General features: G+C 38.1%; 1 protein-coding gene across 1 annotated transcript in view; it reads left to right on the top strand.

Moving 5' to 3' along the window:
- LOC128071109 (leucine--tRNA ligase, cytoplasmic-like) overlaps positions 1 to 15300 on the top strand; it is a 55349-nt gene that overhangs the window by 18119 nt on the left and 21930 nt on the right. The window contains exons 14-21 of the mRNA XM_052664072.1: positions 2519 to 2596; positions 6194 to 6279; positions 6374 to 6439; positions 6669 to 6751; positions 7149 to 7287; positions 8203 to 8415; positions 9811 to 9868; positions 11894 to 11957. Coding sequence (XP_052520032.1) covers positions 2519 to 2596; positions 6194 to 6279; positions 6374 to 6439; positions 6669 to 6751; positions 7149 to 7287; positions 8203 to 8415; positions 9811 to 9868; positions 11894 to 11957 — 787 coding nt within the window. The remainder of the gene's footprint in view (positions 1 to 2518; positions 2597 to 6193; positions 6280 to 6373; positions 6440 to 6668; positions 6752 to 7148; positions 7288 to 8202; positions 8416 to 9810; positions 9869 to 11893; positions 11958 to 15300) is intronic.

Below are 15300 nucleotides of genomic sequence, written 5' to 3'. Positions count from 1 at the left end.
AATACGTCAAGGTGGCATACTGTCACTCTGCTTATTTAACTTATATTCAGAGAACATCATGTAAAATGCCGGGCTGAATGGAACACAGGCTAGAATCAAGATTGTCAGGAGAAATATCAATAACCTCAGATATGAAGATGACACCACCCTTATGGCAGAAAGTGAAGAGGTACTAAAGAGCCTCTTGATGAAAGTGAAAGAGGAGAGTGAAAAAGTTGGCTTAAAACTCAGCATTCAGAAAACTGAGATCATGGCATCAGGTCCCATCATTTCATGGCAAATAGATGGGGAAACAATGGAAACAGTGACAGACTTTATTTTCTTGGGCTGCAAAATCACTGCAGATGTTAACTGCAGCCATGAAATTAAAAGATGCTTGCTCCTTGGAAGAAAAGTTGTGACCAACCTAGACAGCATATTAAAAATCAGAGACATTACTTTGCCAACAAAGGTCCATCTAGTCAAAGCTATAGTTTTTCTGGTAGTCATGTATGGATGTGAGAGTTGGACCATAAAGAAAGCTGAACGCCAAAGAATTGATGCTTTTGAACTGTGGTGTTGGAGAAGACTCTTGAGAGTCCCTTGGACTGCAAGGAGATCCAACCAATCCATCCTAAAGGAAATCAGTCCTGAATATTCATTGGAAGGACTGATGCTGAAGGTGAACTCCAGTACTTTGGCCACCTGATGCAAAGCACTGACTTGTTAGAAAAGACCCTAGTGCTGGAAAAGATTGAAGGCAGGAGGAGAAGGGGATGACAGAGGATGAGATGGTTGGATAGCATCACTGACTTGATGGACGTGAATTTGAGTAAACTCCAGGAATTGGTGATGGACAGGGAAGCCTGGCGTGCTGCAGTCCATGGGGTCGCAAAGAGTCAGACATGGCTGAGCAACTGAACTGAACTGATTATAAGATTATGTTCTTCTCTTTCCAAATTTCTTTTTTTAAATCTATTTTGGTCCAATAGTATTACAGAAGTTCCATTTTTGTGCCCCTAATCTCTGAGTGAATTTCTCAAGAACATTTTTAAGGTTAGTTCGTCTTATTATGCAATACACGCCAAAGGTTTATTGCATGGACAATACCCGGTCCCTTTGTTCTCTTAATGAGATGAAATTTTAAATAAGCAGTTTCATTCAGTTCATTAATTTACTTGTTAATACAACTACTGCATGCCATCTTAGCACCATTTTTGAGCCTCTCTTTTCTCCTTACTGTACATATATTAATGTGGCTTACATTTCCATGGAAAGAAGGCGAGGCTAGTGAAAGTAAAAACCCAGTCAAGTTGTTAGTAACTTGAGGTTGAAATGAAGATTTTTAAGGCTGTAAATGAGAATGTTTTTTACTTTTGCTTTCTATTTCTCTGTATGACCAAATATTGTTTATATGTTTTCTTTAAAACTCAACTCATCCATGTTTTAGATGACACTAAAAGCCAACACTAATATAGCACTTACATATTCACTTATTTATATCTCAAAATGACCTTGCAAAGTAGGCACTTATTCCCATTTAACAGATAAGGAAATTGAGGTACTAAGACACTAAGTAATTTACCCAGTATCAGCCAGATAGCCAGGTCAAAGCAGAGCTGGAACTGAAACTAGGCAACTTGGCTCTAAGATTTGTGCTGTTAACCCCTGTGCCATGATAATCAATAATCTATAATTTCATAATGATGAATTAAATAGATGTGGAGCATTTTGGCACGTTAGAGGATTGGAGGTGAAAATAGAAAACATGTCTTTCCACTTAAGGTAGAAAGTATTGGGAATTCCCTGGTGATCCTGTGCTTAGTACTCTGCATTCTCATTGCTGAAGGCCCAAGTTTGATCCCTGGATTGGGAACTAAAATCCTACAAGCTGTGAGGTATGGCCAAAAAACCCCCAAAATCTCAAAAAGATAAAACCTATTTGAAAGAGTCAACAGGAATCAGATAGATGGAGGTCAGTATCAGTCGGAAGGGAATGGTGTCTTAGCTCTGTGACAGCAATGGGCAAGGCAATACTTTGCCTGAGAATTAAATCTCCCCATTACATAAAAGGCAGAGTTGAGAAACCGTAGGCCTTCCTCTCAGAGCCAAGTTTATCACATGGCCAGGCAAAGGAGAATCCTTGCTGGCAACAGATGGAGTTGAAAAGAGAAACCTAATTGGGGCTGAGCTGCATTGGTTCTGTTCCTTCCCCCAAAGCCTTCGGGAGTGATGTGAGTTAGGGCAGAGGAATTCTCTCCACATGGAAACCTAAGAAGTGGGAAGGAAGGAAGTGAACTTTTCTTTCTAATCATGTTCATAATACATATCCTGGTTACACTAAAAGAAAAACAAGTGTGTTATAAGTATTAATTGTCCAAGCTGTGCCAAAATAAAGATGTATGGTTATAAATATGATAAATTTCACACTAAAAATATCTTGGTTGTTTGTGGAGGTAAGTTTAGGTAGGAGAAAGTTGAAGGGGGGACCCAAAGCAAATTTTAATTGTATGTGTTTTTACACTTCTTATCCTTCTAGGTAATGTTGGTGGATGGATTTAAAGGACAGAAGGTCCAAGACGTAAAGAAGACTATTAGAAACAAGATGATCGACACTGTATGTAATAGACTGTCCCCTGAAGGCTGTTTTAGAAGCGCTTTTGGTTCATAGACTTTACAATGTTAATTAGCAATTTTCTGTAGTAGAACCTGGAGCTGTATTAAAGACATACTTTTATTTACATATAAAATTGAAGACCTGTTTAATAATAGCAATTCATTTAACCTGAACATCCCACCTGTGATGTTGATGAAGGTAATGGTCTAAAGTTGGCATGTGTAGATTACATACAGTGAACTTTAATGATGCTTTCTGGCAGTGACCATTTGCAGGAGTGGTAGTTAACAATTCTTTCTGTAGTGCTTTACTTTTTGCTTTCATCCTTTTGCCCCTCTTCACTTTTGTTTAATTTTTTTTGTTGTTGAGTTACTTAGCTGCTGAACTTTTGAAATTGAATTTTTGTTTTTGATAGTTACATATCCCTGTAATACAGAGAGACTGTGGACTGTAAGACTTGTTAAAAAAAGGCAGCAGTTTCCTCTCCATTCATCCACAGCCTCTTAAATTTCTATTGCTTGGACAGGCTTACTTTCATCTGTTTTGTTATTTATTTTAGTATCTCCACCTCTCTTACAGATCTCTAATCTAAATGCTTGAAGTGTAATTTAAAATTTTTTCAGTTTTAGGCATTAGCCATTGATTTCCTGCTATGAAAGATCACGATTTAACTCTTCTCCAACCTGTGTCTTCCCCTCTAACCTCACATTTGTATATACTTCTTCACCCCACATCTTCCTAGTATAGGTATATTATAACTTAGGTTAGAGAGGTAGTCAGTGTGTTGAGACATGGCTGATCCATAATGTAGTGTACAATGAGAATTTCTCTTCCTCAGCTTTTGATTTTCCTTGGAGTTAATAATTGTCTTTTTTTTCTTTCTCTACCTTTTTTATTTTTAAATATAATTATAGACACTTCATCCCCAAACTCTGTCCAACTGTTTATTTTTCTTTTCTATACTTTCAAACATATCAGTGTGCTATTGTTTACATCTTAGAGAAAGCTCTCTCAGAGCCTTCCAGCCTGTTGTAGTCATCTGGACTGGTTGCTTACTGTAGGCGTGCACAAATGTCATCTGGGATGTTCCTCCACTGTTACTTAGGATTTCCTTTGTTTTTCTTGAGTTGAATCTCCTTGACCCCATGGCTGCTTCTTTCTTATTTACTTTCTTGCTTTGTTGAAGCTCTGCCTCTAGAAATGTTCCTGGAAAAGGGTGCTTGGAAGGTAAATTTTGTGACCTTCTATATCTGAAATATCTTTATTCTGTCCTCATACTTGAATGCTTGGATGTAGGATTCTGGGTTAGAAATAATTTTCCCTTAAAAATTTGAAGGCCATTACCCATGGTGTTCTGGTTTGGTGATGCTGTTAAGAAGGCCAAAACTGGTATGGCATGATCTATGTCTCCCCTCCCTCCCCAAGTGTATAGAATCCTCTCTTGAAATTTCATGATGATTTATTTGGTGTAGATTAGTTTTCATTCATTCTTCTGGGTGTAGGATTGGCTCCTTCAGTCTGGAAACTTTTTGTTCTTCAATTCTGGGAAAATTAACTTTTTGTTTAGTTGTTTTATCCCTTCTTATTTTTTATTTTTGTTTTCAGAATTCTTACTACTCAGATATTGGCTCTATTAGACTCTGGAAGTTCTTTTGCTTTTCCTTCTGGGGGAGTCCCTCAACTTTTTCTTCCTATGAGTTTTTGTGCATTTGTTTACTGTGTGTTTTTTATATCAGCTCCACATGTGCTTGTGCATGTATGTATAAATAAATATTCCTAAAAAATCACTAGATTTTTTTCTTTGTGTAGAAAATTTCAAACATAAAAAAGTAGAGTAGTGTAATGAATTCCTGTATACCTCTTACTCAGCTTAAGCATTTACCAACTCAGAGCCAGTTTAAGGACTTACGTTTGTTATCTGATCTTTCGTGATAGGATGCTGCAATTCTTATTTCATGAATATGAAATTTTAATTTCTTATTAGTCTGAGGAAGGCTATTGATTTTTAAGAGTGCATGCAAAAAGATGATTGGAACCTTTTTGGATATAGGTAGGACTTGTCACTGGGAGAGATCTGGAAGGTCCATTTGGGCCAGAGGGAAGCCCTGATGTTAGCCTTGTTGTTAATGAGGGCTTTGTGGTTTGTTAGGTTCCCCTCAGAAGATTCTTCAGTTTCTGGCTTAAAGGGTCTAAGCTAAGTGAACATTCTGGGAGCTAACGTGAAGGAAGATTGCTAGAGTGGGTATCAGTACCCATGTGCTGACTTTCCCTTAATCCCCCTCTTTTCACTATGAAACCCATTCCCTCAGCTTTGTCCTCCGGTTGGGAAACTGTGTTGTCCTCTCTGGAGCGTAAACCCTCATTGCTCTGCAGGCACAGGGAGAGGCAGCTACTGGTTTCCATAGTGTGGGATTAGGGTATCTGGTTCTAACTTCTTTAAAAGACTTCAGTTAGTCTTTCTCTTTCCAGCCTCATGTTACCTCCTTTTCCAGAACTGTCTTGTGCCACAAATCTTGAGTCTTTTGGAGGTTCTGTAATGCAAGTGAAGTGAAGTGAAAGTTGCTCAGTCGTGTCTGACTCTTTGCAACCCTATAGACTATCCAGTCCGTGGAATTCTCCAGGCCAGAATACAGGAGTGGGTAGCCTTTCCCTTCTCCGGGGGTTCTTCCCAACCCAGGGATTGAACCCAGGTCCCCTGCATTGCAGGCAGATTCTTCACCAACTGAGCCACAAGAATTCAGCTTTCTCTCCTGTGGGCTTAGGATTCAGCTAGCTTCCTTTGGTCCACTAATACAATTGTCAGTCATTCTGCTTTTTAGTTTCCAAAATTTGGTTGATGTTATTTCTCTCCCATTCTTGTCTTTATAACTTCATACCATTAAAAAGAAAACCTCTTTGTTGTCATTTGTTCCAATTTCGAGAAGGAGCAGAGTTAATTGAATGTCTGTTTTTAATTTAGCATTGTTAAACCAAAGTCCTACCTGTTTCAGTATGAAGAACTTGCATTAAGTACACAGAGCAGTGAATCATTTTATGAATAACAATGCTGAATCTTATTTTAAAAAACTATCCTAATAAGCTTGGGATTGTAACACCTTAAGAGATAATTGTTTTAATATTAAAAAAAATAAAATTTATGGTCAGTTTTCTAGTGGGAATTTTTCACGATACTATAAATCTTTAGTAATATTATTTTCCATATCTAGTTTTCATGCATGTGTTTTTTTAAAGGCAGTTCCATGCATTTAGTTTCCAATTTTTATGTTTTTCTTATAACAAAAATAGAAGGCTGCTATAGCCTTCAAACCATAGTAGTAGAAGCTGTCAAACATTTTTTACTCTGCAAAGGAATAAGCTGTACCTAGGGAAGGTGATCCACCTGATTAATAAAGATGCAGGCCTTTTCAGAAACAAGTGGTATACAGAAAGAAAGGCAAGTAACTTCTACTCTGGGAAGAGGGAGGACATAGTGAAAACTTGCAATTTAGTTATTGGTGGTAGAGCATTTATTTTTTTAAGTTACTTCTTTTCTTATCCTTGAGGAATAGAGATTGCTTTGACATAGTATCTGACATATTTTTATTTACTTTCATCTAGGGAGATGCATATATTTACATGGAACCAGAGAAACAAGTTATGTCCAGGTCTTCAGATGAATGCGTTGTGGCCCTGTGTGACCAGTGGTTAGTTTCTTTTATAGATAGCAAGCAGAAATTTTTTCCCGTCACTTTGCTTATCCTTGACTTTTTTTTTTTTAATCAATTTGTCCACTCCCAGGTACTTGGATTATGGAGAACAGAACTGGAAAAAACAGACATCCCAATGCTTAAAGAACCTGGAAACGTAAGATGGGAGAAGGTGCTGGGGAAGGGGAAGTGTTAGTTGCTCAGTCATGTCCAACTCTGTGAGTCTGGACTGTAGCCTGCTAGGCTCCTCCTTCCATGGAATTCTTCAGGCAAGAATACTAGAGTGGGTTGCCATTCCCTTCTCCAAGGGGAAGGGGAAGGAGATGAGAAACGAGGAAGACAGTGAAGCTGAAGAGGAGAAACACTTTATATTCTGCTCTGTCCAGGTACTGTGAGGAGACTAGGAGGAATTTTGAAGCAACCTTAGATTGGCTGCAGGAGCACGCTTGCTCGAGAACTTACGGCTTAGGTAAGCAAACTTCAGGTTTCCGTGTGAATGACTTTTCCGGTTACATAGCAGGTTAACCCTTTGCCATTTTCCCTTCTCTTCTATTGTTTTTCTGAGCTGGAAGTGAGAGGTTTTTGGTTAGAGGGTGAGAGAAACTAGGATCTGGTCCCCCCTCCTATTCACCTGATGGTAGAAGTATCTAACCCATATAGTTTTATGGTGCAGTTATTTTTAATAGAAAATTTCTAGTGCTTCACCATTAAAAAAAAAATTTATCAGTTTCTATTATTCAAGTAAATTTAAGAACCTACAGAAGTAGCTTTGTCAGTGCTAGAGACCTGGTTTTGAAAATGTGAATTCTGGGAATGAAGTGTCTCTTAGATTCATCTTACGCGAATTTTCTTCCTTTTACTTGTAGGTACTCGTTTGCCGTGGGATGAGCAGTGGCTGATTGAATCGCTCTCTGACTCTACTATTTACATGGCCTTTTACACAGTTGCACACCTGCTGCAGGGAGGTAACTTGCGTGGGCAAGCAGAGTCTCCGTTGGGCATCAGGTTGGTAAATGGATAGAGGAAGAAAGGTGATTTGTTAGCATGAGATACCATCTTTTGATTTATATATTGAAAATGCTTTTTTAAAAAAAAATTAATTTATTTTTGGATGCATTTGATCTCAGTTGAGGCAATATCTTTGTTGTGGCGTTCCGGATCTTTAGATGCAGTGCAAGGACTTTTCAGTGCTCAAGCTTTCTCTCTAATTGTGGTGTGCAGGCTTCAGAGCGCATGGGTTCTATAGTTGCAGAATGTGGTCTTATTTGCCCCTTGGCAAGTGGGATCTTAGTTCCCCAACCAGGGATTGAATCCATGTCCCCTGCATTGGAAGGCAGATTCTTAACCCCTGGACCACCAGAGAAGTCCCTGAAAATACTTTCTAATTATTAGTTTTTATAAGAATTCATTTAGTGGAATTTTGTTATGATGGTTTTGCTGTTGAATTGAGAAAAAGTAATAAATAACCCCTCTGTTACTCACTCTTTATCCTTATGGGAGTCTCTTGTTCTCATTTGTTACTGTAGAACATTGAGAAAATGATTTCTGGGACTTCACTGGTGGTCCAGGAGTTAAGAATCTACCTTGAAATGCACGGGATGCAGGTTTAATCCCTAGTCGGGGAACTAAGATCCTACATGCTGAGGAGCAACTAAGGCCGAGTTGTGCAACTACTGAGCCTGTGTGCCACAACTAAAGAGTCTGTGTACTGAAATGAAAGATCTGGCACGATGCAATGACAATCCCCCATGCCACAGCTAAGACTCAGCACGGCCAAATAAATGAATAAACAGAATAAATACTTAAAAAAAAAAAAAAGATTTCTACTTTATGGTTGGATTAGAATGCTGTTTTTTTTCAAAGAAACTATATATATATATGTTCTATTGTTGTTTATTCGTTACTTTTATTTTAATACAGACCACAGCAAATGACCAAGGGGGTTTGGGATTATATTTTCTTCAAGGAAGCTCCATTTCCTAAGACTCAGATCCCAAAGGAAAAATTAGATCAGTTAAAGCAGGAATTTGAGTTCTGGTATCCTGTGGATCTTCGAGCCTCTGGCAAGGATCTTATTCCAAATCATCTTTCATATTTCCTTTATAATCATGTGGCTATGTGGCCAGAAGAATGGTGAGTGCTAAAAAAGATGTAAACTAAACGTATTGATTATTGACAAGGGTTCCTTGTGGCTTCAAATATACTGATGTTATTATAGAGGGTAAGGTTAGATTTGCCAATACATTCTTTCTCTTACATTAAATGTACAGAAGGAGAAAGCACACCTTCTCCTATTATATCCAGAAATTCTCGTACCTGCTTTGGGCTGCCAAAGCATTTCACATTTCAGATACTTTGATGGTCAGTCAGTAATATGCTTGACCTATTACATGACTCATTTGACCTGTTAAGATGCTGAAATAACAGGCAATTTCAAACAGAGCCTAGGTCATTAGAATGGGAAGGAAACATCCCTTTAGAGCTGAGAGCCCCAAGTTTCCAGTATTAAGTCATGATGTTCTGACTAGAATCTGGATCAGAGATGCATTTTTAATACAATGTGCTCAAGAGTATTCCTTCTGTCATCTTCCCTTTTGACCCAGACATGTCCCTGTGTCTTTCTCTCCTGTCTTCAAGTAGCTGGAGAAACAAACCCCTCCCACTATTCAAATTTTATTTTGCAGAACCGAAGCAATCTCATGGAACTTCTTGTATTTAGGGTGAGATTGCATTTAGAATGAGATTACATTTTCTTTCTCAAGAATAAAAGAGAGATTTTGAAGAAGAGGAATAAAATAAATCTGATGTGGTTCTTGTCATTCAGTTAGTTTTCTCTGTTGGTTTAAATGTGTTTTTGGAGAAATCAGGTGTCTTAGAAGTACTTGTTAGTAACATGGTTGAATATTTATCCCATTGCATCAAGTTTTGGACATATATGAGGGTGTTAAAATTATAGATAAGTGATAGCTTCAGGTGCTTATGTTACCACTGTTATAATCACTTTTAGTAACTCATGTGATTTTCACTGCAACTTTTCATGGAAGATGATCTATCCCTGGTGGCACAGTGGGAAAGAATCCACCTGCAATGCAGGAGATGTGGGTTCAATCCCTGGGTCGGGAAGATCCCCTGGAGAAGAAAATAACAACCCATTTCAGTATTCCTGCCTGGGAAATCCCATGGACAGAGGACCCTGACGGGCTGCAGTCCATGGGGTTGCAAAAGAGTCAGACACAGCTTAGTGACTAAACAACAAAGATCTTTTTATATCTCTATATATAGCCCGACCTGTATTTTTAAGATAGTTCATAGTATTTCATCGTATGATTGCACCATAATTTATAAACCAGTCCTTTTACTAATGGATACTTGTTTTCATTTGTTTCCTGTTATAAACAGGACTCAATAAATATCCCTGCACATTTGCCTTAAGAAATGTTTATGACTGTTAGCATTTACCTCAAGTTTTTAAGGCTAAACCATAATCTTTAAATTTTATTTTCTATCTTTAAACATTTACCTGTCAAGTGATAAATGGCCTGTAGCTGTGAGAGCGAATGGACATCTCCTCCTCAACTCTGAGAAGGTAATGCTTATTACCTCTTGAAACGTTAGAATTCTGCAGAAATGTTTTTCAGATTTAGGATGTTGTACTTTCTTAAAGAAATAAAGAATATGAAAATCAGAGAGTTAAAAATCTTGCATTTAAAAGTTTTAGTACTACCAATGTAAATTAAAGATTTATCTTTAAAATTGAGTTTAAGTGGAGTAGATGGTATTAATTGAGAGGTGGAATGAAGAAAACTTTCCTATATAATAATTGTCTTAGAGTGACAGAGTGACGGATTGTTATCAGAGAAGAGAGACAGAGAAAGGGACAGGAAATATAAAGATTTTAGCTTTGTGATCCTACAATATCTTTCTCATTAAGTTGAGAAAATAATTTGGTGGTTTTTTGTTTTTTACTGTGACTAGCCTCTAAATTAGAATAATAGAATTCTGGAGCCTGTAGTATTCTTAAGTGTTATTTAATGCTTCTTTCCAGACAGTATCTCTCTCCCTATACTACTGCAACTTCCCCTATTGCTACTAATATACTACAGTTACACTAGTAGTATCATAGTAGTATAATGATAGTACATATATTAATATATATGATTTTTTTAATGCTTCATAAGTATCTGATTATTCAGTATCCTCAACAGGAGTTATACCAACCTCTTGACAAGCCCTTTTGTGCCCCTATAATGCCTTTGTGCACATGAGAAAGGGGCACGCTTCCTCAACTAAACAAAAAAATTAAATTGCAATGTTATATATTTCTCATTAATAACAATTCTAACAAGTTGGACCTGGTCCAACCATTGAATCTTGATATATCTGATGGAATATTAATGATTAAAGAATATTCATTGCTGTATCATAATGAAAATAGTTATAGATTTAAACAAATAGCAGATGAGATGAATTGCAAAATGAGATATTTTTTTAACCAGTGCCCTAACAGGGAATAAAAAAAGTTCATTTAGGATAACTTGTACATTAGGCTGAAAAATAGCTACTTTATAGATTTTGTTAAATCAGCAAGGACTTTTGATTGTTGAACTCATTTTTTCTTTGTAGGCCAAAGTGGAACTGTATATGTATTTACATATATATGTGTGTGCATGTGTGTATATGAGAGTACAAATATAAATCCTGCTATTAATATAACATGTTTCCTTTGGTCTCCACATTGTTGTGTTATGTATACACTGTATGTTCCTGGTAGAGGGCTTTCCTGGTGGCTCAGACAGTAAAGAATCTGCTTGCAATTCAGGACATCCCATATTCAATCCCTGGATCAGGAAGATCTGCTGGAGAAGGGAATGGCTACCCACTCCACTATTCTTGCCTGGAGAATTCCATGGACAGAGGAGCCATAGGGTCGCAAAGAGTTGGACATGACTGAGCGACTAACACTTTCACTTAAGTTTCATACTCATTTTATTACAAGATTTTACTGCTCTGTAGTAGAAACTTGATAGAATGGCCACTTCTCTTTGGTGTTAGCAAAGTTACCAAGCACAGCAGTTTTTTAAACAATAAAGATTGGTGGGCTGTGCACAGTGCCTACTTACTTGTGCTGCCCTGAGGCAGAGCACAACTTGAGTAAGCAACTGTTGTGACCCTAATGATAAGAAGTTTCCTAAAGTCCTAATTTTGACCTAGTGAGCTTGTCCATTCATTTCTGAATGACTCTAATTGTTACAAAGCTCTTATAACCAGCTGAAGTGTTCCATAGTTATAGTGTAATCATTGCACAGGTCTAAACCAATTCCCAAGCAACAGTGTCAGTTAATGGAAAGAGCCATGGACTGAGTGTCACACAGGAGATGTTGTCCTGGCTTTGTCACTGACAAGATTAGTTACTCAGGCAAGTCATTGTATTGACTGGATTTCAGTTTTTTCCTCTGTAAAATAAGTGTAAGGTGTCTTTTCCTTTGCATGTTTCTAATCCTTTTTATCTTTATCTAATTATAGCCTGCTCATTTAATTTGATGTGGCTGATCTGGTTTATTTTATTTATATATACTCTTACTAAAGCCTTATCATTGACTTTCTTTTTCAGATGTCAAAATCCACAGGCAACTTCCTCACTTTGTCCCAAGCTGTTGATAAATACTCAGCTGATGGTGAGTATAGGTTTTTGTCCTTGCTGCTGTTTAGTGTCCCCAGTTCTCCTCAGACTGCAGAAGACAGTTAGCATTCTTGTTTCAGTTTCATTGCTTTTCTCTTTAGCTTTTACCAGTACTTTAAAATATTCATGTTTTCTTTGTGTACAAGCGACATAATTTTTAAAATGTAAGAATTGCTAATATCTGTTTAGAAACAAATTTAAGCTAAGATTATTAGAGTCTTCTTTCAAAGGAAACTCACTGTTAGTGCGGCCTGATTTGTTCCTAATTTCATGCTGGGGTAAGTTGCTTCAGTCATGTCTAACTCTTGGCGACCCTATGGATTGTAACCACCAGGCTCCTCTGTCAGTGGAGTTCTCTAGGCAAGAGTACTGGAGTGGATTGCCATGCCCTCCGCCAGGGGATCTTCCCAACTCAGGGACTGAGCTCACATCTTTTATGTCTCCTGCATTGGCAGGTGGGCTCTTTACCAGTAGTGCCACCTGCAAACCCAATTTCATGCTATTTCTAAAATTAAATAGTTGGTTTGTAGAGACGTTAAGACATATTTGTTTGAAAAATATGTTTCCCTGACTTCATTGCTATTTCATTTAATCATTACTTTGTCAGGAGAAAAAATGTACTCTCTAACCTGCAGGAGCCAGTCCTTCCTTATGTAACCTAGCCTTTGGTCAGCATGGCACTTCTTTTTGTTGATCAAGGCTACCACAGTTTGAGACTGTACTGAAAGGGATAGGGAAGAACTAACTAACCTAAGTTGCTTAGAAAAACAGTATTTTGACAACATAGTAAGACGAAAAGAACTCTACACAATAGTAGTTAGTTTTTTTTTTAAAAGAAGTGTATATTAGCAGTTCTGGAACTTTTGTATGTTTACTGGGATTGAACAAATATTGTTGGTGAGAGCTCAGTGTCAGAAGCTATAAATAAGTTAAGAGGAAATGCTCAAATGAACTCCCTGGTGTTGGATTGAAATTGGCAGTATCAGCATAAACTCATGGGTTTTACTTTTTATACAGACAGACATAAAAATAAACATAGGGATTTCCCTGGTAGTCCAGTGGCTAAAACTTTCTGCTCCCAATGGAGGGGACTCCAGTTCAATCCCTGGTCAGGGAATTGGATCTTAAATGCCGCAGTGGAGACTGAAGTCCCGCATGCTGAAACTAAGACCCAGTGCAGCCAAATAACATAAATATTTTAAAAATAAATAAAAATAAACATAGATTTATGTGTGGGTTAGTATACATGCATTTATTTCCTAGTTTTGTTGAGAGCCTGTGGATACTGAAACACTTGTTAACGGTGAAACACCTGGCATTCAGATCTTGGTTTCTAAATACCATTCTCTAGTAAAAGGAACTAGGGTCCTAGGAGCAGGGATTGATTTGAGGTCTGGAGTAGGGAAAATACAAAATGCACATGGAATATTTTATGATGCCAGAAAATGAGAAAATGTTTCAGAAAGGATGGGGACAGTTTCAAAGGGCACAGGAGCCAGCTTGAAGGGGCTCCCAATTGCCCAAGCAAGAACTTTTTAAGAGACAAAGTAAATAATATAGTATTGAATTATAACCCCTTGCATAAATTAAATATTCATGAACCCTTAGGGATATATAGTAATTATTGAATAAGTAAGTTGGGGAGTAGGGACTGTTCTTCTTTTCAGAAGAATTCCAACTAATAAATGTGGAAGAATTGAGTGAAATATAAAATCATCATTAGAGAAATATCATAGTAATATTGTCACAGACAAGATCCATCAGTTCAGTTCAGTTCAGTCACGTCCAACTCTTTGCGACCTCATGGACTGCAGCATGCCAGGCTTCCTTGTCCATCGCCAACTCCTGGAGCCTCTTCAGACTCATGTCCATCTAGTTGGTGAAGCCATCCAACCATATCATCCCCTGTTATCCCCTTCTCCTCCTGTCATCAGTCTTTCCCAGTATCAGGGTCTTTTCAAATGAGTCAGTTCTTCGCATCAGGTGGCCAAAGTAGAGTTTCAGCTTCAGCATCAGTCCTTCCAGTGAATATTCAGGACTGATTTCCTTTAGGATGGACTGGTTTGATCTCCTTGCAGTCCAAGGGACTCTCAAGGGTCTTCTCCAACACCACAGTTCAAAAGAATCAGTTCTTCGGCTCTCAGCTTTCTTTACAGTCCAACTCTCACATCCATACATGACTACTAGAAAAACCGTAGCTTTGACTAGACGGACCTTTGTTGGCAAAGTAATGTCTCTGCTTTTTAATATGCTGTCTGCTGCTGCTGCTGCTAAGTCACTTCAGTTGTGTCCGACTCTGCAACCTCACAGACAGCAGCCCCCCAGGCTCCTCTGTCCCTGGGATTCTCCAGGCAAGAACACTGGAGTGGGTTGCCATTTCCGTCTCCAGTGCATGAAAGTGAAAAGTGAGAGTGAAGTTGCTCAGTTGTGTCTGACTCTTTGCGACCCCATGGACTGCAGCCTACCAGGCTCCTCCATCCGTGGGATTTTCCAGGCAAGAGTACTGGAGTGGGTTGCCATTTCCTTCTCCAGTATGCTGTCTCGGTTGATCATAACTTTTCTTCCAAGAAGCGTCCTTTAATTTCATGGCTGCAATCACCATCTACAGTGATTTTGGAGCCCACAGAAATAGTCTGTCACTGTTTCCATTGTTTTCCTATCTATTTGCCATAAAGTGATGGGACTTGATTCCATGATCTTAGTTTTCTGAATGTTGAGCTTTAAGCCAACTTTTTGACTCTCCTCTTTCCCTATCATCAAGAGGCTCTTTAATTCTTCACTTTCTGCCATAAGGGTGGTGTCATCTGCATATCTGAGGTTACAACAAGATCCATCAGTGGTTGCCAAAATCAATGGATGAAAGTTTAGGAAAAAAAAAAAAAGGTTATTTGCATATTCTCAGAGTATTTATCCCAAGACACTTCTTTATCACAAAGGGAAAAATATTAACTTTACAGTGGAGAGACTTGGCAGACACTACCTGACCACATGAGGAGGGTTTGCAATAGCAATAGTAAATCATGTCAATATCATGTACCTCCTGATAATGATGCACTGAGAAGACATACAGCACCACTCTTGTGATATTCTTGCCAGAGGTTCATAACCTCCATCTAATCATGCGAAAACATCAGATAAACCCAAGTTGGGGGAAATTCTGTTAAATTCCTGACTACCCATCAGTAGTCAAGGTCCAGGACAGACTGAGAAATGGTCACGATTTGAAGAGACCAAGGAAATAAAACAATCAAATGCAAGGTGGGATTCTGGATTGAATCCTAGAACAGAAAAAGGATATTAGAGAAAAGGCTGGTGAAATTTTGAATTAAGTCTGTAGT

Source organism: Budorcas taxicolor, unplaced genomic scaffold (genome assembly GCF_023091745.1).
Source record: "Budorcas taxicolor isolate Tak-1 unplaced genomic scaffold, Takin1.1 scaffold152, whole genome shotgun sequence".
NCBI lineage: Eukaryota > Metazoa > Chordata > Mammalia > Artiodactyla > Bovidae > Budorcas > Budorcas taxicolor.
This window is presented reverse-complemented; position numbering and strand designations above follow the sequence as displayed.